Source organism: Lissotriton helveticus, chromosome 3_1, assembly GCF_964261635.1.
Source record: "Lissotriton helveticus chromosome 3_1, aLisHel1.1, whole genome shotgun sequence".
Lineage (NCBI taxonomy): Eukaryota > Metazoa > Chordata > Amphibia > Caudata > Salamandridae > Lissotriton > Lissotriton helveticus.
The window spans coordinates 17,420,705-17,441,694 of record NC_136061.1 but is presented as its reverse complement, the minus strand read 5'-3'; the positions used below and the strand labels follow the sequence as shown (position 1 = coordinate 17,441,694).

Sequence of the window (20,990 nt, the reverse complement as noted above, 5' to 3'; positions counted from 1 at the left end):
TGTTTCTTTGGTTTCTTGCTCTGTGGGAAGTCCAACACTACCCAAAGCTTGACCACCCTGCTATATCGCAGGGGTGTTCGCTGAGCCTCACCATGCCCCCACGGGATGATTCCTAATGTTTGTTTTATGCTTACCCTTCCCAGTTGTGGGTTCCAGGGGTGGGGTGGTTGTTTTTTCCAGCCTGATTGTGGGGGTTGGAGTGGGTGCGGGATTGGGGGGATTTCTCCTGCTGGGGTTTTGGGGTTAGGATTGGGTGGGGGGCTGTCTGAGAGGTTTGGATCCCTTGGTTGAAGGGGATGTGTTTGCTCCCTGATGTTGTTTTGAAGTTTTTCACTGCTTCCTCTCATCATGTACAAAACACTGCACTGTGCTTCACTTCGTCTGTTGCCCCAGGCCTCATATTCTTATTACCCCAGGTTTGCATCACTTCTGCAGCGCTCTCTCGCGCATTCCTGCTGCTCTGTCGGGTCTCAGGAGCATTGGGCCCCTTAGCCCCCTGTTGCAGCGCTCCCTGTTTGCTGGGCTTTACACTCCATCCCTTGCCCTCTCCCCATGTCTGACACCGTCTGTTGGACCTGGAATGTCCGTGGTCTAAATGACTTCCGCAAGGCAAGGTTGATTCATTCACACCTACAGAGACACCATGTTGACATTTGTATGTTGCAGGTGGCGCATCTGCTGCCTAGCTCTCTCCTGTGACTCCAGACGCGTTATAGGGGTGAAATCCATTCCTCCACCTACTCCTCATACGCCAGAGGGGTGTCCTTTCCGATACGCAGGGGTTTCCCTTGGCACACTATCCAGACCCTTACTGACCGAGAGGGCAGGTACGTCATCCTGCACGGCATGCTCCTGACCCAGCCCATGACACTCGCTGCCGAGTGTCCCAATACTGACGACCCGGCCTTTTTCCGTCATGTATGGTACCTCATTTCCTCCTGTGGCCCTGCTGCTATTGTCTTGGGTGTGGACTTTAATGTCACCCTGTCCTCTACATTATATCGGCCTAGTCCTTTTTCATTCCACCCCCGCGCGGCCTAGGCTCTTGCTTCCATTCTACTTGATAACTCCCTCTGTGTGTGGGACTTGTAAAGCGCACAGCTGCCCGTAAGCGTCCCGGTGTTGAAGACCTCTGGGGAACCCGTCCTGGCTTTCCCTGTGATATGGTCCCTTCTGGGTATCTCCAAGGTGAAACCAGGCATCCCCGGCGTCTGTGGGGGGCCGTTGTAGAGATGAGGCAAGCTTAATGCCGAGAGTTGCCGATTGTGATCCCTGGTTAAAGTAGGCACCGAGGCGAGAATTGTCGAGTCCGCTGACCCTGGTACACGACCCTGCCGCGTCGGGAATTGAACCCTGGTCCCGGGCTGTTCTCTGCTTCCGGGTCTGCCGCCTCTAACCAGTGAGCCACACCACTCCTCTACGATGCCTGGTGCAGATTCGCTTTCACCTTCTTTGCTCCCCACAGCGTACCTTCTCCTGGCGACTTCCCCTAATGCCTTATGGGACACCGTGTTCTGCGCAGACATCCACACTGCCATTGTTAACTACTTTGACCTTAATACTGGCTCCATTGACTCTGCTTCCGTGCTTTGGGAAGGCTTCCCTACGTACCACATTGGCCTAGCTTGAAAAGGAGATTAAAGAGCTGGATGCCACCCAGATTGCGCACCCCAGCCCTGATAACCTGGTTCGCATAAGCCAAAAACACACCAAATTCTTTGAAGCAGCAAACCAGGAACTCTCCTTTCTAGGCCGCGAGAGCCGGGCGTGAAGTTTTGGTGAGGGTGATCGCCCCGACTGCATTCTAGCCAACCTCCTCCGTCCCCCGCGTGCAGCTTCCTACATTACGGCTTTGGAGGATGGTGGCGCTTCAAGGTCTACCACTCCAGAGGAGATTAAGTCCCGATTTCTCGACTTCTACTCACAATTGTACTCGGCGGCACCCCCACGCCGTGTGAAGCCTTTGACCAATACTTCGAGTCCATCGCACTGGTCTGGTTGGAGGACTATCACCGGCAATTCTTAGAAAGCCCCTTCACCAGGGAGGAGATTCTTGCAGCCATACGCGGTTTGCCTGGGGACAAGGCCCCTGGCCTCAACGGTCTTCTGGCATTCTTTTATAAAACATATGCTGACCTACTGGAACCGCACCTGGCGGCAAGGTACAATGAATCTTTTGAAAACGGTCTTTTCCCTCAGTACCTCCGAGAGGTCCTGATTACTCTCCTAAAACCCGACAAGCCCACGGACCGTTGTGATTCCTATCGCCCCCTCTCCCTTATAAACATTGATAATAAAATCTCTGTAAAGCTTATCGCTGCTCGCCTCCTTCTCTTCATGCCCCTATTTGCTCTCCCGGATCAGTCTGGCTTCATCCCCGGGAGAGCAACGTCACACAACCTTCGCACAATCTTCGCTGACCTGCATCAGTTCAATCTCGACCTTCCATCCGTAGCAGCTTTGTTGGATGCCACAAAGGCATTCGACACTCTGGAGTGGCCTTTACTGTTCTACCTTTTACCCCGTGTGGGTTTTAGTGAGAATTTCTTGCCCAAAATCCGACTCCTCTACACGGCTCCATCGGCCTGCCTATGCATAAACGGCCAGGTCACCGACTCCATCAGTATCCATTGAGGCACCATTTTATAGTTAGCTGGACATTTCATTCATACAAAACCATTGAAATTCCCCGGTTATAGTTAGTTCAGCTAACTATAACTCACGCGCCCACAATGCACTGCTGATGACATCACATACTACATCACTCATGACATGGTCAGTGACATCACTCATGATATCACTGATGACATCTCAAATGACATCACTGATGACATCATCCGGTGAATATGTGTCTTTCTGAAAAATAAATATTTTTTATATATGTAGTTCCGCGCAGTTCCGAGGAGAGGTGTCGCAGGGAGACATGAGGCGTGTAAGCGAGAGAATGACGTCGTCGGCATACTGGCAGATTTTGTGCATATCTGCACCAAACTGTACCCCCTCGATGCCACCATTAGACCGCACTCTCTGGGCAAAGGGCTGCATGTAGAGCGCAAAGAGCAGCGGCGACAGGGGGCACCCCTGTCGTGTCCCACGTGAGATGGGGAAGGGAGCAAACCTGCAGCCGTTCACTCGCACCGCATATAAGCAGCGCACCCACCTCAGAAAATGTGCGCCCAAGCCAAAGGCCTTCAAAACCGCAAACAAATATGTCCAATCGACGTGGTCAAAGGCCTTCTCTGCATCTATGGACAGGAAAAATGCCTGCGTGCGAGACCGATGAACAGAATCCATGAGATGCAAAAGCCTCTTCGTGTTTTCACCCACCTGCCGTGTTGGTATGAACCCCACCTGGTCCGGTTCTACGATGCCGTCCATGAAAGGACTAAACCCGGCTGCCAGAATTCTGGCAAAAAGCTTGGCATCAATGTTGAGGAGCGAGATCGGGCGGTACAAACCACATTCCATGGGGTCCTTCCCTGCTTTGGGGATAACTGTAATCGAGGCGTCCGCCATGGTAGGGGTCACCTCCCCCTTCTTTAGGAAGGAATTAAAAAGGCGAGTTAAAAAGGGTGCTAATTCCACACAAAACTGCCTATAAAAGGTGGCCGAAAAACTGTCTGGCCCAGGAGACTTGGCCAGTTTCAAACGCGCGATATCAGAAATGACTTCTTCGATACGTATCTCCGTGTCTAGCGCCTCCGCCGTGGTCTGAGAAAATGGAGTCACGCCACATGATACCAAATACACTCTGGGTCTGTGCGCTCCCTGCGATACAAGGCCTCGTAAAACCTCCAGAAAGAATCCGCGATGAGCGTATCTGTGGTGTGTTCAACCGCACCCTCGTCCCTAATGGCCTGGACGGCGGACCTCTGTGTCCGGCCCCTTTGTCCCCACTGAGGTAGAATTTGTGGCGCAAGCGCAAGAGGGCGTACTCCGCTCGATCGAGATCGAGGTGCTTAAGCATGCGCCGTTACATTTCCAACTCCCCGTCCATTTGTGTATCGCCTCCAATACCCCCACGTCCTTCTCCAACTCATCGCGCTTCTCCCTATGATTCAAAACCAGCGACGCAGACACCACTATGAAGTCTCCCCGGACTACCGATTTGAGAGCCTCCCAAATGGGCCCCAGTGACATGCCATCCTTGTCGTTTTCTTCAAAGTACTGAATGATCGTGGCCCTAACCTGAGCAGCCACAGACTCCACAATCAGTAGGGAGTCCCGAAGATGCCAACCGGCCGAAGGTGGTCTCTGCCCAGTACAGGATATCTGCACGGCGATAAGGGCATGATCCGACAAAGTGCGTGGCGAGATCTCTGCCGCTGACAAGTGGGGCATTAGTGAGGACGTGGCTAGAAAGTGATCCAGGCGTGCATACAATTTATGGGCAGCGGAATAGTAAGTGAAGTCGCGCTCTAAAGGATGCTGAGTCCATCATGAAGCCCCCCATCCAGTAACCACTGCTTCCCTCCCTGGGAGATGGCCCCCGCCTGGCCTGAACGTGCAGCAGATCTATCTAGTCCAGGGTCCATTACCACATTCAGGTCACCCCCTACCAGCACGTACACATCCGGGGAAGCTAACACCTCTGCAAGCGCTGTCTTTAAAAAGGGCTCCTGGTGGTCATTTGGAGCACACAGGGAGCCTACTGTGAAGGACGTGGATTCCCATTGGACCCGGACTGCCACAAAACGTCCTTTAATGTCGACTACTTGGGATAGGATGTTACCATGAGCCTTAGCGCTAAATAGGATAGCCACCCCCTGCTTTTTCGCCGGACCTGAGAACCACACCTGCACTGGGAAACGCCTGTCTCTCATTCTCTTAGTATCTTTGGAAAGGAGATGGGTCTCCTGCAACAGACATACATCCCCATTCACACTCTCCAACAGTGATATGATGGCTGCACGCTTTACCGGGTTGTTGAGACCCCGAACATTCAGGCTAACAATTATCAAGTCTTTACCCATATTCACTAGCGCGGGAGAGCAGCATTAAAAGGGGCAGTCGAAACTGGACCCCTGAGGGACAGATTTGCAGCTTCCAACCACCCCAACCTACCCCTGACCCCCTGAGTACTGATGCGGAGCCCCCAAAACAACCCCCTCAAAAACCCCATAACACAACATTTCAAAAAGAGAAAATATACTAAAGTTCGTTGTATAGGCCACTAGGGCAGGAGAACATGCCACCAACCAGTCACTCGTCCAGTTCCTGATACAGGACACCCTACCAAACAGGACATAAAAGAACTAGTCAGTTCCCTCCTTCAGTGCGCCACCTCCGGCACCCGCTATCGGCCCTGTTAGAGCCTAGCTATGGAACCATAGCTCAGGTACCTGCAGAAGCCTCCGTAACTTGAGCCACTGAGGCCACAGCCACTCCCCGTTCCAGCAGGCTTGTTGACATGTCAGGTTTCACCAAGGGAGCAGGTTCACCAACTCTCTGCCACCCCTCCGACTCCCATCGACGCCTGCTGGGTGAGTCACCAGTTCTAGGTGCGGAAACAGGCCGGTCCATCCCAACGATGTCGTAGGCCGAGTCTAGGGACCGGACCTGGATAGGCTTACTCCGCCACTTAAAGATGAGCCTGAATGGGTGCCCCCAGGAATAGGGGATATTCTGCTCTCGGAGGAAGTTAGTGATTGGTTTAAACTTCCTCCTTTTAATCAGCGTGGAGGCCGCAAGGTCCTGAAAGAGCAGAGGATGGTGATCGTGGAATTGCAGTGGGCGAGGTCACGTGCTTTCCTCAGGATCCTTTCCGTTAGCTGAAAGTCGTGTACACACACTAGGATGTCGGGTGGGGGGCCTTAGGGCCCCTTGGCAAGCCAACGCGGTGCACTCTGTCCATTTGGATAGTTGACAAGTCCTCTTCCTGAAGAATGTGCTTGAAGAGTGCTTCTACATATTCTCTTTCTTTTCCTTTTTTTAAATTTTTTTTATTTATAGTCCTCATTGTGCAACATTTATAGTAAGGAGATCTCAGGGTCCCTTTTTTCTCTTCCCGCTTGCGATCTATGCCATCACTGCCATCAGGAGTGGAATACAGGCAGGACCCACGAGGGAAATCAGGCAAGGGACCCCTTACTTCCGATTACTTTTAGAGAAGGTTACTTTTCGGAGGGGGATGAGCTAGCCATTATGGCTACTCTTATTTGGCCTTAGTCTGTTTTACGTTGCTCGCACTTAATCATAGGACGTGGTAACAGAAAATAAGGAGTACAAGTGAATACATTAATGAACAACCAATCCTTATAAAACCATATGATAATTTTCCCATAACTCCCAGAAACTATACTTTTTAGAAAATGGTTTCCTTTTTTTATCCAAATTGTAAATTTTAAGCACTGAAGGTAGCCACTCCCTATGTAGAGGAGAAGTTGGGCTGATCCATTTTACACATATCTCTCTTCTAGCCAAAAGTATCAATAGGAACACCCAATTTTCCTCACGTTTTGTTGACTTTTCTGGTGTAGATGAGCCCATCACCCCAAAAACAACTAAGTCAATACTCACGGTTAGGTGTTTTCCCATTGCCTCTACTAAAGTCTTACCAACTTCCTTCCAGAAACCATTGAGATGGGGGCACTGCCAGAACATATGCAGGTCATTGGCCCTCAGTAATCCGCATTTCGGGCACCACTTCACTGTGGACCCGCTGAATTTTGATAACTTTTCCAGTGTCCAGTACGCTCTATGGGTGGTATATAAATGGTTTCTTTTTAGTGCAGCAGACATTACAACAGACCAGCATTTGCTCATTGATACGTGCCATAAATTATTTGTATCCATCGTTGGCAGCTCTTTCCCCCAAAATCTCTCCGGTATCCGGAATTCTTCCTCCCCTGATGAAATTAGGGCCCCATACCAGATGGATATCTTTCTTAAAGGGTTTTTCCAGCATCTTTCCTTCTAGAGGTATGTTGCCTTTTCTAATTTCTTTGAGTGACTTTGCCCAGCTTAGAAGATGTTAATATTTGAACTTGGATAATAGTGAGTTTGTGATTTCATATAGGATCTCCCACTCCCTAATCTTGTTCTGAGACAGAAGTTGTCCCCATACTACTATTCCAGCTGATTTTAAGGGAGTCGCAAGACAGTCTTTAAGACACTCTGGGGTGCACAGCGAGTCCCAAATTGGAGCTTTGTCACTGTAGAGAGGGATATTCAAAGTAGATCTTATGCAGTACCACAACTTGGCGGCTGCCTTCAGTGTCTTGAGCTTAACTTTTTTGAAAAATTTCAGATGTCCGAATTTAAAAAGGAAATGGCTGGTGTTGTTTGTCATTTTCTGTATGTACGTTGGGTAGTTTTCATATGGGCCTAACATTATTTTATTGGATTTAAATTGGAACGGTCTACAGTATTCTAAATGATCCGGGCTAGTGCTTCTACAGATTCTCGCAGGTTCGATCCCTCACCCTTCCACGGCACCGCCCTTATCCTGATGTTGTTGCGGCATGACCTGTTTTCCAAGTCCTCCATGTGCGCCTGCAGGTCCAGATTCTGTTCTGTTAAGCATAGCACGTCCTGCTGGAGCTGATGGATGTCCTCAACCGTCCCCAAATCATGTTCCTCCAAGGTTGCGACCCGCTCACCCACACCATCCACGTCTCGTCGCACCTCTCAGAGATCCGATGCGAGCTGGGAGCGCAGTTCTGCGATATCGTCTTTGATTGCAGAGAATAGTTCGACCATGAAGGCCTTGGTCGCTGGGGCCTCAAGATCGTCCTTCCACGGGGACGGGTTCGCCACCGGTGAAGCGGGCTGCCCTGCCACCTTTGGGGCACCATCTTTCACAGTCTTGTCCTTTCTGACCCTGCTCGTCGCCATGGTCGTCTCCCCGGGGGCCCGCGAGCAAGCCGAGTGGGCAGCGTAGGTCACACCACCCTGACTTCCTCTCCCGGCTTCCCCGCCGCGATCCAGGCCGCTCCAGACCCTCAGCCCTGCTTAGGCCCAGCCCCGTCCAGAAGCGGAGCCCACGCGCAGCCCCCTTGTCGACCAGGCGCTCTGCTGGATGGATTGCAGGGGGAGCCTCAAGGCCCCGCACACGACCCGGCGCTGCACACTCTCGCTGCGGTGTGGCAGGGGTCAACAGGGTCGCATTCTCAGCCCCAGGACTCTCACCACTACCTCAGTACTGCTGAGTCAGGGCACCACCGTACTTGGCTCCAAGGGCAGGGGGGAGGGCGCCGCCACCAACACCCGGCCTCTCCCGGATAGCCCGCTACCCCCAAACTTCAAGCGGGGGGATCAGTCACAGTCTCAGCCCTACAGCCTCGCTCCGCTTGTTACACCGCTTATGCACCATCCGCCGACATGCGGACCGCCTTCTAGTCTCCCGGGGAGCCCCAGCTCTTCGTCTCACCTTCGCGGCCTCACTGCCTCAGGCCAGGAATCCAGGCCCTCGCCGGGCGCCAAGCAGCTCCAGGCCTCCACCCGCAGCACAGGGATGTCTGCCGCGGGGTCTCCGCACTTCCTGCTGCTCACTCCTCTGCTCCCTCCGGTCGCGCTCCACTCTCCCCGGCAGGGCAGGCTGGGTACAGCTCACGGAGCTCCGGCCCTTACTTCGCCACAGTCCTCACCGGCATGGGCCCGGAGGCCGTTACTTGCCTCCCACCGCACCGTGGCTCCTCAGGGCTCCGAGCTGCCCCCAGGTACTCCGCCGCGGACCACGGAGTTCCGGGTCCCCGGTCTTGGCAAACTCCGGTTCACACCAGGGCCCAGCACGCCCCAGCTCCAGCGCGCGCCGTCCGCTCCGCCCCTGTGAATTCGGGCTGCTTTTCGGGCACCCTGGCGCCGCTGCTCCTCCAGACAGGCCTGCAGGGCTTAGCTGGCCCATCGGGTCTGTCCCCTACAGCTGGTCCGCCCCGGCGTGTAGATCGCTGCACTTCAATGTGAGGCCTCAGCACCTCGGCCCTAGTTCCTGTAGTGCAAGGAGAGGGACACAGGCCGCGTCCCAGTCACCGCCAGTTTGTAGGCCGCACCTCGAGGCTCCGCCGATTCTCGGGTCAGACCCGCAAAATGGGGCCCCAGACCCACGCAGGGCATCTCCGGAGCACCAGGCACCGTAAATTCGTGCTCAGATGGGCACCTAAGAGGGCGCTAAACAATGCGATGCAATATGCGGCGCCGGAGGGACTGAACAACACGTCCTACTCCGCTGCCATCTTGGCCACACCTCGTTCGGCTGATTTTAGAGGAATTTTTTAAAGTTCCAAAACTCCACACTTAGAAAAATTTCCAAGTGATACCAGTTAATGTTAGCCATTCAAAGGATATTCAAGTTATTGTAACTATGATTAAAATTACTTTTCAGGATCAGTAGTGGGCTGAAAGATGCAGCACTGATAACAGGTGAGTAAATCGGAATTCGTAGTTCGGCTGATTTTACAGGAATATTTGCACATTTCAAAAATAGACACTTAGAAACTTTTCTGGTGAAAACCACACGATAGATTCTAATATAAGGAAATAGAAGTTACTGGTAAGTACGCCTAGATTTACTTTTCAGGGTCTGTACTGGGCTCAAAGATGCAGCACTGACATCTCTCGTGATAACAGGTGAGTAAATAGGAATTCGTAGGTCCGCTGATTTTAGAGGAATATTGTGCTCAATAGTGAAGGAAGGGGGAGGGGCCTGAGGTGACATGTATGCAAACACGCCCTGTGGCACATTTTAACTTCGGAATTAATTCCTCTTCAATCCAGAGGTCCCCTGTGAGCCAACTAGCCCACCAGGTACCTCCAGTATGCGCCAGGGAGCTGCATTGCAAAGAGGTGTTCAGAGGGCACGCCCCCTTTTTACAACACTCTGCAATGCAGCTCTGTGGCACTTACTGGAGGTACCTGTTGGACTAGTTGGCCCCTAGGGGACCCCAGTATTCAAGGGGAATTATTTCCCCGTCTGCAAACGCACCAGGGGGCGCGTTTACAGAGTGGGGCCTTAATTTATTGGGGGAATCGGCAGGTTATGCGTGCCATATGCGTATCCTGTGATGTATTCCCCCAAACCTTTTTGGGGGCCTTGGGGGTCCTTGTGGGACCCCCTAAGCAGGCCTAGGGGGTCAGGGTGTTTCTACCATGCCCCCTTTTCGCGTTTTTTGCATTGTTTTTTTGTTTCCTTGTGCCTCGGTTTTACTGAGGCACAAGATGGCTGCCAACACTTCCTGGTTTCGAGTGTTGACAGACAGTTGACAGCCAATCAGCATTCAGCTCGTGCTCATAATTGTATGTTTTACAGTGCGCTTATCGTACACGTACGGTACTTCGTCTATAGATATATCTATGATTTTTCTTTTGATTTTCTCAGTAACTACTGAATGGATTTACACCATTTAACAAAAAGCGTGATATGCGAACCAAACACTACCTTTTTGCCAAATTTGGTGTAGTTAAGTTCAGCCGTTCCGGCTGTAGCCCTGGATAAAGGTCCTATGGAAATTGCATGGGGAAAACACGTTTTGGGACCTCCTTTTTTTCTTGGCCCCCGCTTCACGAATCACCCCAAACTTTCAGGGAAGGAGCAGAGCGGAGCAGGCCATTTTCTTGGAGAACTGCGCGTGTATTCATTGACCGGCGCCAAAGTTATTACAAATAGAATGTTGCAAATTTCCTATGGAAACTAGGTCCTAACTATAACTACCTACTGGCGACCGCCAGTAGGTAATATATGAATTTATTATATTTGTACATCATTTTTTAAATTTTAAAATGAATTGAAATGAATAGTTTATTAATTGTTTTAAAGTAAATATATATCTATATATATTAATTATTATATATCTGTGTTTAAATCTTTTGAATTATGTTTAATAGTTCTATTTATTAAAAATGTATATTACATCTATTTTTTTAGTGAACATATTATTTTATATCTATACAAAAAAAGTACAACTATATTTATGATCAATATTTTTTTAAATATTTTTGGAAATACAATTATAAATATATGATCTTGATATTTTTGACACTGATCTTTATAACTCGGTATTGTGGTATGGGGATATTTTGGATGTCAATATTCTGTCAGTGCACCACCTTCGGGTCAGTATAGAGAAGAGAAATAAGGGATATCAATTTGAGACCAAACCCAAACCCTTTAGGAGTGTGGAAATTAAAAGGCCAATGTACTCGATCCAATGCCTTTTCAGAGTCTAACGAAAGAACAACACAACTGCCAGTACTGGACGTCACTTCAACTTATTAAAGTCGACCTTTATGAAAAAAAGCATAACGGTCCGTCTGTTAACTCACGTCACTAGTTTATTGATTAATTTTCTCACTAGTGGAACATTACTTTTTCAACATCAAATGAACAACTTTTCGCGTATGTACAAATATGAAACATTTATAAAACAATACAATAAATTACGATTTCAATGCACACTACAGGTCGACCTGTTTTTTTGCCTTTTGTCAATTGTAAATATATAGTGTAAATTATATAGAAAAGGCAGGGTTAAATACCTAAACTGTTTTTTTGAGACTATATCAAAACTGTGGAAGTTATATCATTTACATGTACAGAGAATCCACTATTGACATTAGGTACTAAGTGTATATTTTGTATGTAAGGGAAGGATGATTGATTTGGCCAGTGTGCGAGTTGGATGTGTTGTAAATTTGTAAATTGTAGTGTGCATTGAAATCGTTATGTATTGTATTGTTTTATAAACAAACAGTTGGGATCCACCCATATGCAAATCAGTCTTGACCCTGTGCCACATGGGAACAGGCCAGCCTGAACTGCCAAGCCATGTCCTCCCTGGACTGGAACAAGCATCCTGGGACCAGTTTTGGGGCATAACCCCCTCATCAGCCAGGCTAGCTTAAATCCAGGACACAGTGAGCATGGGACCCACATCTGGGCATACCGGACACAATTAGGGCAAGAAAGCAAAACACACACAGATGATAAACAGAATGCAAAGCAAATCAGACATTAACCCCAAAGGATATGGGTTAAATCCATTGTTCTTTTGCTCACTACTTCACCTCAGTTTAGACCCTGCCATTTTAAAATCAGTCTTGACCCTGTTCCTTGTGGTTATAGACCAGAGCAAACTCCATAGCCAGGTCCTACATGGATGGATAACAAGCATCCTGGTATTAGTTTTCAGGCATTACACCTCATCAGCCATGCTAGATTGAATCCAATGACACAGTGAGCCCAGGACCCACGTCTGGGCATACCCGCAGCACTGAGGCTGAGAAAGCAAAAGATATGATGCATGCAATGCTGAACAAATCAAACATGCACCCCCAGTCAAGAAATCTGCATTAAATCCATTAAATCCATCATTCTTTTGCTCTCCATGCCACCCCAATTTGGACCCAGCCATATGCAAATCAGTCTTTACACAGTGCCTTATGGTAACAGTCCAGCACAAACTGCACAAACTACCAAGCCAGATCCTCCCTGGTACAGAAACAAGCATCCTGACACTGGTTTTGGGGATTCACCTCTCATCAGCCAGGGCCAGTGACACAGTGAGCCCGGGAACCCATGTCTGGGCATACCCGGCGCACTTAGGGCATGAAAGCAAAATACACACAGATGATGGATGGAATGCAGAGCAAATCCAACTTTCACCCCAGTTCAAGATATCTAGGTTAAATCCTTTGTTATTTTGCTCACCATCCCACCCTACTTTGCACCCAGCCATATGCAAATCAGTCGCGACCCTGTGGCTCATGAATACAGTCCAGACTGACTTGCAAAGCCAGGTCCTCCCTGGATCAGAAGCAAGCATCCTGGGACCAGTTTCACTGCATCACCCACATCAGCCAGGCTAGCTTGAATCCAGTGACACAGTGAGCCCAGGACAGACGGCTAGGCATACCCGGCGCAATTCGTGCAAGAAAGCAAAAAACCCACAGATGATGGACGGAATGTAGAACAAATCAAACATTCACCCCAAGTCAAGATATCTGTGTTGAATCCATTTTTTTTTTGCTCACCATCCCACCCTATTTTGCACCCAGCCATTTGCAATTCAATTCAATTCAAGCAAGCTTTATTCCACTAATGTCATAAAAGCATAAAATACATAGAATTTATCTCAAAGGTTAGAAAAAGCGTAAAATACATAATATCAGAAATGCAATTCATCTTAAAATTTTTAAAATTAAAATACACAATATACCACAGAATAACACAGGAGCACAATGTGGCCAAATCACCCCTTTATCATTTTGCTCCTAACAGTCCAGGACCACCCTAGGAACTTTGCCACTGCTATGTATACAGGAGGGTTAGTACTTGTGCAAATAATTCTAGTAGCTGCCATACCACTCCTGGTACCTAATAGATTACATATTGGGCGCAACCATGCCCTGCGAGGGGCAGAATACGCAGGGCACACAAATAGCATGTGACCAATTGATTCCAAGGGGGCCGGACAACAGGGACAAGAGGCCTTTCCACCGTTTGACCACCTGGATGTGAATGCTCTAATTGGTATGCTACCAATTTTAAGCTAAAAATAGAGCTTTCTATCCAGTGGATTAGTTATGTCGTCCCAGAATGTTTCTAAGATAATCACATCCCTGTAAGTGAAAGTGGAGCAATATTCCTAAAAGCCCAGTACATACCCTTTAAAACCTTTTTCCGTGGAAAACCTAGCGTTGAGTGGTTCCTCCCACAGCTCTTGCATTCCTAACTCTACAAGGATCCCACCAACGCCCAATAACCATTTGATTTTGTGAAAGGTATCACTTTCGATTATATCCATGAGTCCTGCAGCAAATATTCTTAGTTCAGGAGTTGACCATAAGCGTCTCTAGTATAAAACTGGTCGCAAGTTGGCAATAAGTTTAATTGGTCTCATTCCTAAATCATAGAAAACAGGATGCATAGGGGTACTCTGGGGTAAATTAATAAGATTCAGTAGGAACCTATTTTCAGATGCTGTCATATTACCTAGATTCTCAAATCCCCAAATCTCTACGTCGTAAAGCGCTGAGCTAACCACCTTTGCGTCGTAAACCTGGGACCAGTTTCACTACATCACCCCCATCAGCCAGGCTAGCCTGAATCCAGTGACACAGTGAGCCCGGGACAGACGTCTGGACATAACCGGCACACTTAGGGAGAGAAAGCAAAACAGCCACAGATGATGGACGGAATGTTGAGCAAACTCCCAGGGTTTTTGCTGAGCTACCTGGGGTTTTTGGTTTAGGGTAGCCCGCTGGCCACAAATCATCTTGAAAATTTGGCGGGAAGTCCCATAGAGAAGGACCTCTGATTTTTCCTCATTACATTTAAGATGAGCCTGGGACAGCCAATTAAAGACTTTCATCAGGCAGTTTCTAGCTGATTCCACAGAAGTCTCATCTTTCTTCCAAGTGAAAAGCAGCTGGGTGTCGTCAGCGTAAGCTATAATTTTGGCACCCAATCCTTCCGTCAAATATATGGGAGCAGTCCAGCCCAAACTGCCTAGCCAGGTCCTCCTTGGATCGGAAACAAGCATCCTGGGACTGGTATCAGGGCATTACTCCTCATCAGCCAGTAACACAGTGAACCCAGGACAGACGTCTAGGCATACCCGGCACACTTAGGAAGAGAAAGCAAAACACCCACAGACGATGATCGTAATGTAGAGCAAATCAAACATTCACCCTCAGTCAAGATTTCTGGGACCAGTTTTACTCCATCCCAACCATCAGCTGGGCTAGCTTGAATCCAGTGACAGAGTGAGCCTGGGAACCACGTCTGGGCATACCTAGCAAACTTAGGGAGAGAAAGTAAAAAACACACAGATGATGGACAGAATGCAGAGCAAATCAAACATTCACCTCCAGTCAAGATATCTGGGTTAATTCCAATATTTTTTTCTCACCATGCCACCCCAATTTGGACCTAGCCACATGCAAATCAGTCTTGATTCTGTGCCTCATGGGAACAGTCCAGCCCAAAGGGCCAAGCCAAGTCCACCCTGGACCAGAAATAAGCATTTTTGGACCAGTTTCAGGGCATCACCCCTCATCAGCCAGGCTAGTTCGAATCCAGTGACACACTAAGCAGGGTTCCCGTGTCTGATCATGCCCAGTGCACTTAGGGCGAAAAAGCAAAAGACACAGAGATAATGGATGGAATGCAGAGCAAATCAAAGATTGACCCAGGTAAAGAGACGTGGGTCATACCATCGTTCTTTTGCTCACAATGCCACCCCAGTTTGCAACCAGCTAGGGTAGAATGACTCAAACGTAAGTTACCTCTGACATCCCTGGTGTTTGTGCCGTAAGTTTGTTTGGTCGGATAAAGAGAAAAGACACCATAGTGCTGTGTGCACCCACATGGTCACAAGGAGAGTCACTAGGTTGCCGACATCTTCCGTGGGGTCAAGCCACGCCCCTCAATAAAATTCCATTTCTGACCTCCCTATAGCATTACTGATATGACTCACTCCTTCTGTCATTCTTTCATGACCGAGGGGTCATTCACACAGTGTGATTGACAGAGCAGAGCCTTTAATATGACCACTCTCATGCCACCTTGCCAGGCTGTGAGTGGAGGTAGGAAGTCATGTTGTCGGCTGTCCCACTGTCATGGGCACTGGTTGCAGACCCCTGCTCTAGTAAAGCCTGACTGCTCTTTGCCACTCTACCAGGACTGAGCTAAGGATTTATTACTGTTAATCCAAGGATCATCTTTGGGGTATCCTGGTAGTATTACATGGTGAGTCCAAACCAGCATCACCACATAATACTCCACTCTCCTGGAACCTTTGCATTGCATGTGTGCGGAAGTGCAAAGCACACGTCTAATCTGTGGGGTATTTGATTGTTTTGAACAGCATTGAAGCATGCAATGGAAGGGTTTGCTTCCTTCACAACCCCTGTGCTGGACAGACCACACTCACCTCTGCACCTGTTTCTGAGGGTGTGCATCATAGACGGCACCTTTCTAGTGCCCCTGCCTACACAATGACAACAGCAGCAGTCCATTGATAGTGAATATGCCTCGTGCTGTTCTGCTCTTCACATATTGCAGTGCAGCAACTTTCACGAGGAATTATGGATCTGGGCCGCATCATTTACCCATTGCACTCTCAGCTCCTGCTCAGTGTCTCACTTTCTATGGCATGACCTGGGCCATATAGAATGATGCCCTGCTGGCACAGGGTGGGTGCAGACATTGAACAGAAAGAGTCAGTCCCAGCCCTGTGCTTCCAGGCGCTGCTGTCTGCACCCCCTGCACTGACTCAGAGACATTTCCAAGTAGTATATGTGATGAAGACAGGGAAAAGAAATGCACAGACCCCTTATGCACCGGCACAGTGCACACAACAGGAGCATCATTCAGCATCTTTGCTATCACTACTGAACAAACCAAGCACCTTGAAACCACCCTGGATACTGCTGGGCGTCTCCAGAGGATTCTAGGTGCTATGTCAGTGTGTAATGCTCCTCAGTGCTTGCTTTTGTAAATATCACAACACTCTCAATACAGATTTGTAATGTAATTTACAATATGAATTACATCAAATATTCTGATCTCTCCATCCACGACATTCACATCATATTTCTTAGTGTTATTTACAGTGAAGTTTTATTTTCCAGACCCCTCTCTATCACTCTCTTTCTCTCTGCCTCTCTAGTTCTCTCCCCTTCTCTCTCATTCTCTCTCTTCCTGTCTCACTCTTGCTCTACCCTCTCTAATGTTCTTTTTAGCTCATTCTCTCTCTTTTTCTTTCCCTCTTCCCTCTCTTCTTTGCTCTGCTTGTCTCTCGCTCTTTCTCTCACTATTTCTCTCTCTCTCTTTCTATCTTTCTCTCTCTTCTCTCGCCCTCACTTTTTCTATTTTTCCCTCCTTTTTTCTCTCATGCTCTCTCTGCTTGTCTTTCTGCTCTCTCCCTCTATCACACTCTTGTTTTCACTCTCTTGATCTTGTCAAAAGTTTTCTTTATTCCTACCCCTGTCTCGTTCTCTATCTCCCTCTGACTTGTTATCTCTCCGTTGCTATTTCTCTCTTCTGGGCGCTGTCTCTTTTTCTCTTTCTCTCTCCTGCCTCTTTTTGTCTCTTAGTTTTCCTCTCACCCCCCGTATCTCTTGTTCTCATTCTCTTTTTGTTGTTGTCTGTTATTCCCACTCTTCATTTCTCTATTGTTCTCTCTCCCTCTCTTTCTCTCTCTTGCTCCATCTCTATCTCTCTTGTTTCCTTCCCCTCTTTCCCTCTTTCTCTCTCCATCTCACTTCCTTGTTCTCTCCCCCTCTTACTCCTATTCTCCCTCCTTCTCTCTCCATCTCTTTCTTGTTCTCTCCCCTTCTCTCTTTCTTTCTTTTCCTCATTTGTTCTCCCCCTCTCTTTCTCATCCATCATGTTCTCTCTTGTTCTCTGCCGTTCTCTTTACTCTCCCTTGACCCATCTTTAGCTCTCTATCTCCCTGTTCTCTCTTCTCCTTTCTCTTATTCTTTCCCTGCCTCTCTTGTTCTCACCCTCTCTTTCTCATCTCTCTCTCCTGCTCTCTCTTGTTCTCCCTCTCTCCCTATCTGTAACTCTCTCATTATCATTCTCTGTTTCTTCCACTCTCTCTCTCCTCTCTCCCTCTCTCTCTCGCCTCTCTCCCTCTCTCTCTCTCTCTCTCCCTCTTTCTTTCTCTCTCTCCCTCTCTCTCTTCTCTCCCTCCCTCTCTATCTCTCTCTCTCTCTCTCTCCCTCTCTCTCTCTCTCTCTCTCTCTCTCTCTCTCTCTCCTCTCTCTCTCTCCCTTCCTCTCTCACTCTCTCTCTCTCTCTCCTCTCTCTCTCCCTCTATCTCTCCTTACTCTCTCTCTCTCTCTCTCTCTCTCTCTCTCAGCCTCCTCTTTGCCTCCCTGTGATTGGGTGAGATTCTGATACTTGAGTAAACTTTTCATTTCTCTGTTTCTTTGCAGTTGATACAGATGTTGTTCGCCTCTCCAATGCTGCGGATCCCTGTGCTGGGGTTGTGCTGGTGACTATAAATGGCTTTGAAGGAACAGTCTGTGACGTGTCTTGGGATATGAGGGATACCGCTGTGGTCTGCAGACAGCTGGGGTGCGGAGCGCCAATCTCAGCGCCTGGAGGCTCTGTCTTTGGAGCTTTCAGGTACAAGTCTCATGTTATGTTCAGTGTGGGCTGCAGAGGAGATGAGCCCAGCTTGTTCCAGTGTCCCTACACCACCAGAGCACAACCATATTGTAATAAAAAAAGGGATGCGTCGGTGCAGTGCACAGGTAAGAAACGCGTCAGATCCTAGCAGGTAAGTCCAAAAAATCAGAACCTATGGAAGTAAATTGTGCCTCACCAGGCTTCTTCCTGGCTCTTGATTGCTTGTTATTTCTTGTACTTTGTGACATCCTGTGTAAGTACACAGACTCTTCACTCTTTCTCACTTCCTGGATACTACCTCAGAGCCCAAGTCAGTCTCACTTACCGATCTGGCCCTTGCGGCTCCTGTCCTCCCATTTTTTGTGCCCTCATACAAACATGGCTTTTTGTTCTTCAAACCGGTTTCAAAGACCTTCTCTATTGGTGAGCCTGCACAGTGGATACAAAAAATGAAGTTTATACTCAGAGTTTCTGCATTCTAAGCAGACTCAGACCCCAGACTCAGGTTCTGCAGAATAGACCATTAATATCAATGATGAGAGAGGTATTTGACGGGAACTGTCAGTGACAGCGGCCGCTTTGTCCCACATTGCTTAACATGCCTCTATGTGTAATCTCCATCCCCCTCTCTATGGGGCTGTGAAGGAGTTGTATCAACCCTGAGGGAATCAGATCTGAATGTTGAAAAGATTCCACCTCTCTTCCTCCCCTCATGTCCAGTCATATCTTTATGATATATGGTCTTTTATTCATACTTGATCAGCTCTCCTCTCTTAACGAACTTATTCTGGACCTTAACTCTGATATTATATCTGAGACTGGACCCCGGATGGAGGGGCGTGGCTAAGATGGCGGCGACTGCAGACGCACCTTAAGCAGCTCCGCTGCAGGCCCACCGGGAATCCTATCTAACATCAGAAACAGCCTGATAAATATAACGTCAGCTGCTGTACGTTTCCTCCAGACACTCCTGCGATCTTCGAGGATTACGCTCCGCTGTGGCTGGACCTGCTGGAACCCTCCAGTGCATGAAGGGTGCTGCGTGAGCCTCCCCGGAGCCTGGTGAGGGAGACGACACTCCTCCCCGCGAGTGGGAGCTCGACATGAGGCCTATCCTTTGCCTCCCCTGCTCCGGATCCGCCGGGATCAAGCCGAGCTGCCCGACTCTCCCTGGACTGGAGGTACAATGGTGGGAAAGGGGTGCAGGCTGCACCCAAGGATCTCTGGGCACACGGGGGACCCCCTCTGGGTCACATGTAGGGGATGCGGTGGCACCCGTGATGGATGGGTGTGCGGGTTCGGTGTGTCCAGCCCTCAAGGGAGTGGCTGGGATGACAGCTTCCTGCCGGACACTAGACCGTGCCCCGCAGGACACTACAGTCCTCCCCAACTTTAGTGAGGAACAAACAAAGTGTTAGTCCAACCTGTGGGGGTAAAACAAACAGTTAACTAAATACCACAGGGTCCATCAGTCTCTAGGGTCCGGTGGCAGGACGACATCAGACATGGGCTGTTGACTTTGCTTGCAGCAGTACCTTCTCAACGGGCTCCCGCAGATTAACCTGAGGGGCTCAGGACACGACCGCTGGCTTGGAGACGTCCGCTACATACCGTTGGTAAGCTGACAATGACATTTCTTGCATGACTTCCACTTTGCTGACGTCGGAGATGGTCTGTGGTGGGTTCTAACAGTTCCATTTAGTGAGTTGCGTCGTAAACATGGATGGAGTCCCAAGTGAAAATTCACAGAGGTGTTGCTGGAACGACCGTCCATGTTGAACGACTTGGCAGTGACCGGTAACCTGTCGGTGTGGCAATGTCTCTGCTCACTCTCCTGCATGGGGAGGCCCGTCCTCGGGGTCGCTGCCGGACTGACGGAGGGCTGTGATGGGGGCAGCTTGTGTGCCATCTGGGGGCAGCTGCAGGACCGCTGAGGAGCCGTTACTTTGTCACATGCACAACCCTCACAGGTGGATGAGTCTGGGCCAAGACTTGCAGTCGCTGCTCCGGTTCCGTTGTAGGCCAGGTTCACAGGTGGCTTCTGATTTCTTTTAGTTGGCTGGTGTATCAATGGTGTCGGAATCCAGTCCATCGGTGCTCGGGGAGTGGTGTTTGGCGCATGTGCTGATGGCTAGTGTGATGGCGGTTGCCAGCCATGTGGTGAGTCGTGTGACACGTGGTGGTGACTTGCTGGGGGAGTTTTGATGTCCGGAGTGACTTAGCAGCCAGGTGTCTCCGCTTTGTTGAGGCTGATCTTCGTTGGCGGCTTGACACATAGAGTGTATGGATCCCCTCTTGCCTGTTTTGTGGCAAGTGCCGACTCCATCTTGAGGCGGTGTGAGGGCGGGCACTCAGGGCTGATCTTCACCCGTGGCATCTGCGGACAGGAGCACGGATGCCGATTGACTTAGACTGCCGATGCTCGGGTATGGACGGTCACCTGGGGAAGCATTGGGTTGACACGCGGTCTGCGCTTGCTGCGGCTTATGTTCGGTTCATCTGTGAGGCTTTACCCTGGGACGTCGCTCCACCTTGGTGGCTGTTTGGTGTGTCAGGGTGCGCTGTTGGCTTGCTGTGAGTTCTCGGTCTTCTCCCTTTGTTGGTCTATTTCAAATCAAATCAAATCAAAAAGGCTTTATTCTGTACATTTCACATGACCATAAAAGCATACTAAAAAAGTCAATTAAAAATACAATATTTACACAGTTGCATCTATTTACAAATACAGTGCATATTTTACAAAAAAGTCCAGAGGGGCGATTTAATATGATTTCAATAGAATCTTGTAAATCCATTAATCATCACGAGCGATTAAAATATGTGGGTCTTTTTAAGATCACATGTTTAAAATATTGTGCGTTATATTGTTCAACATCAAATCTCATGATTTTCATAGGTTAGGACCTCCAAATGG

General features: G+C 48.9%; 1 protein-coding gene across 1 annotated transcript in view; it reads left to right on the top strand.

Annotated features, from left to right (window-relative positions):
- LOC144822592 (CD5 antigen-like) overlaps positions 1-20,990 on the top strand; it is a 510,246-nt gene that overhangs the window by 70,570 nt on the left and 418,686 nt on the right. The window contains exon 3 of the mRNA XM_078680312.1: positions 17,881-18,201. Coding sequence (XP_078536438.1) covers positions 17,881-18,201 — 321 coding nt within the window. The remainder of the gene's footprint in view (positions 1-17,880; positions 18,202-20,990) is intronic.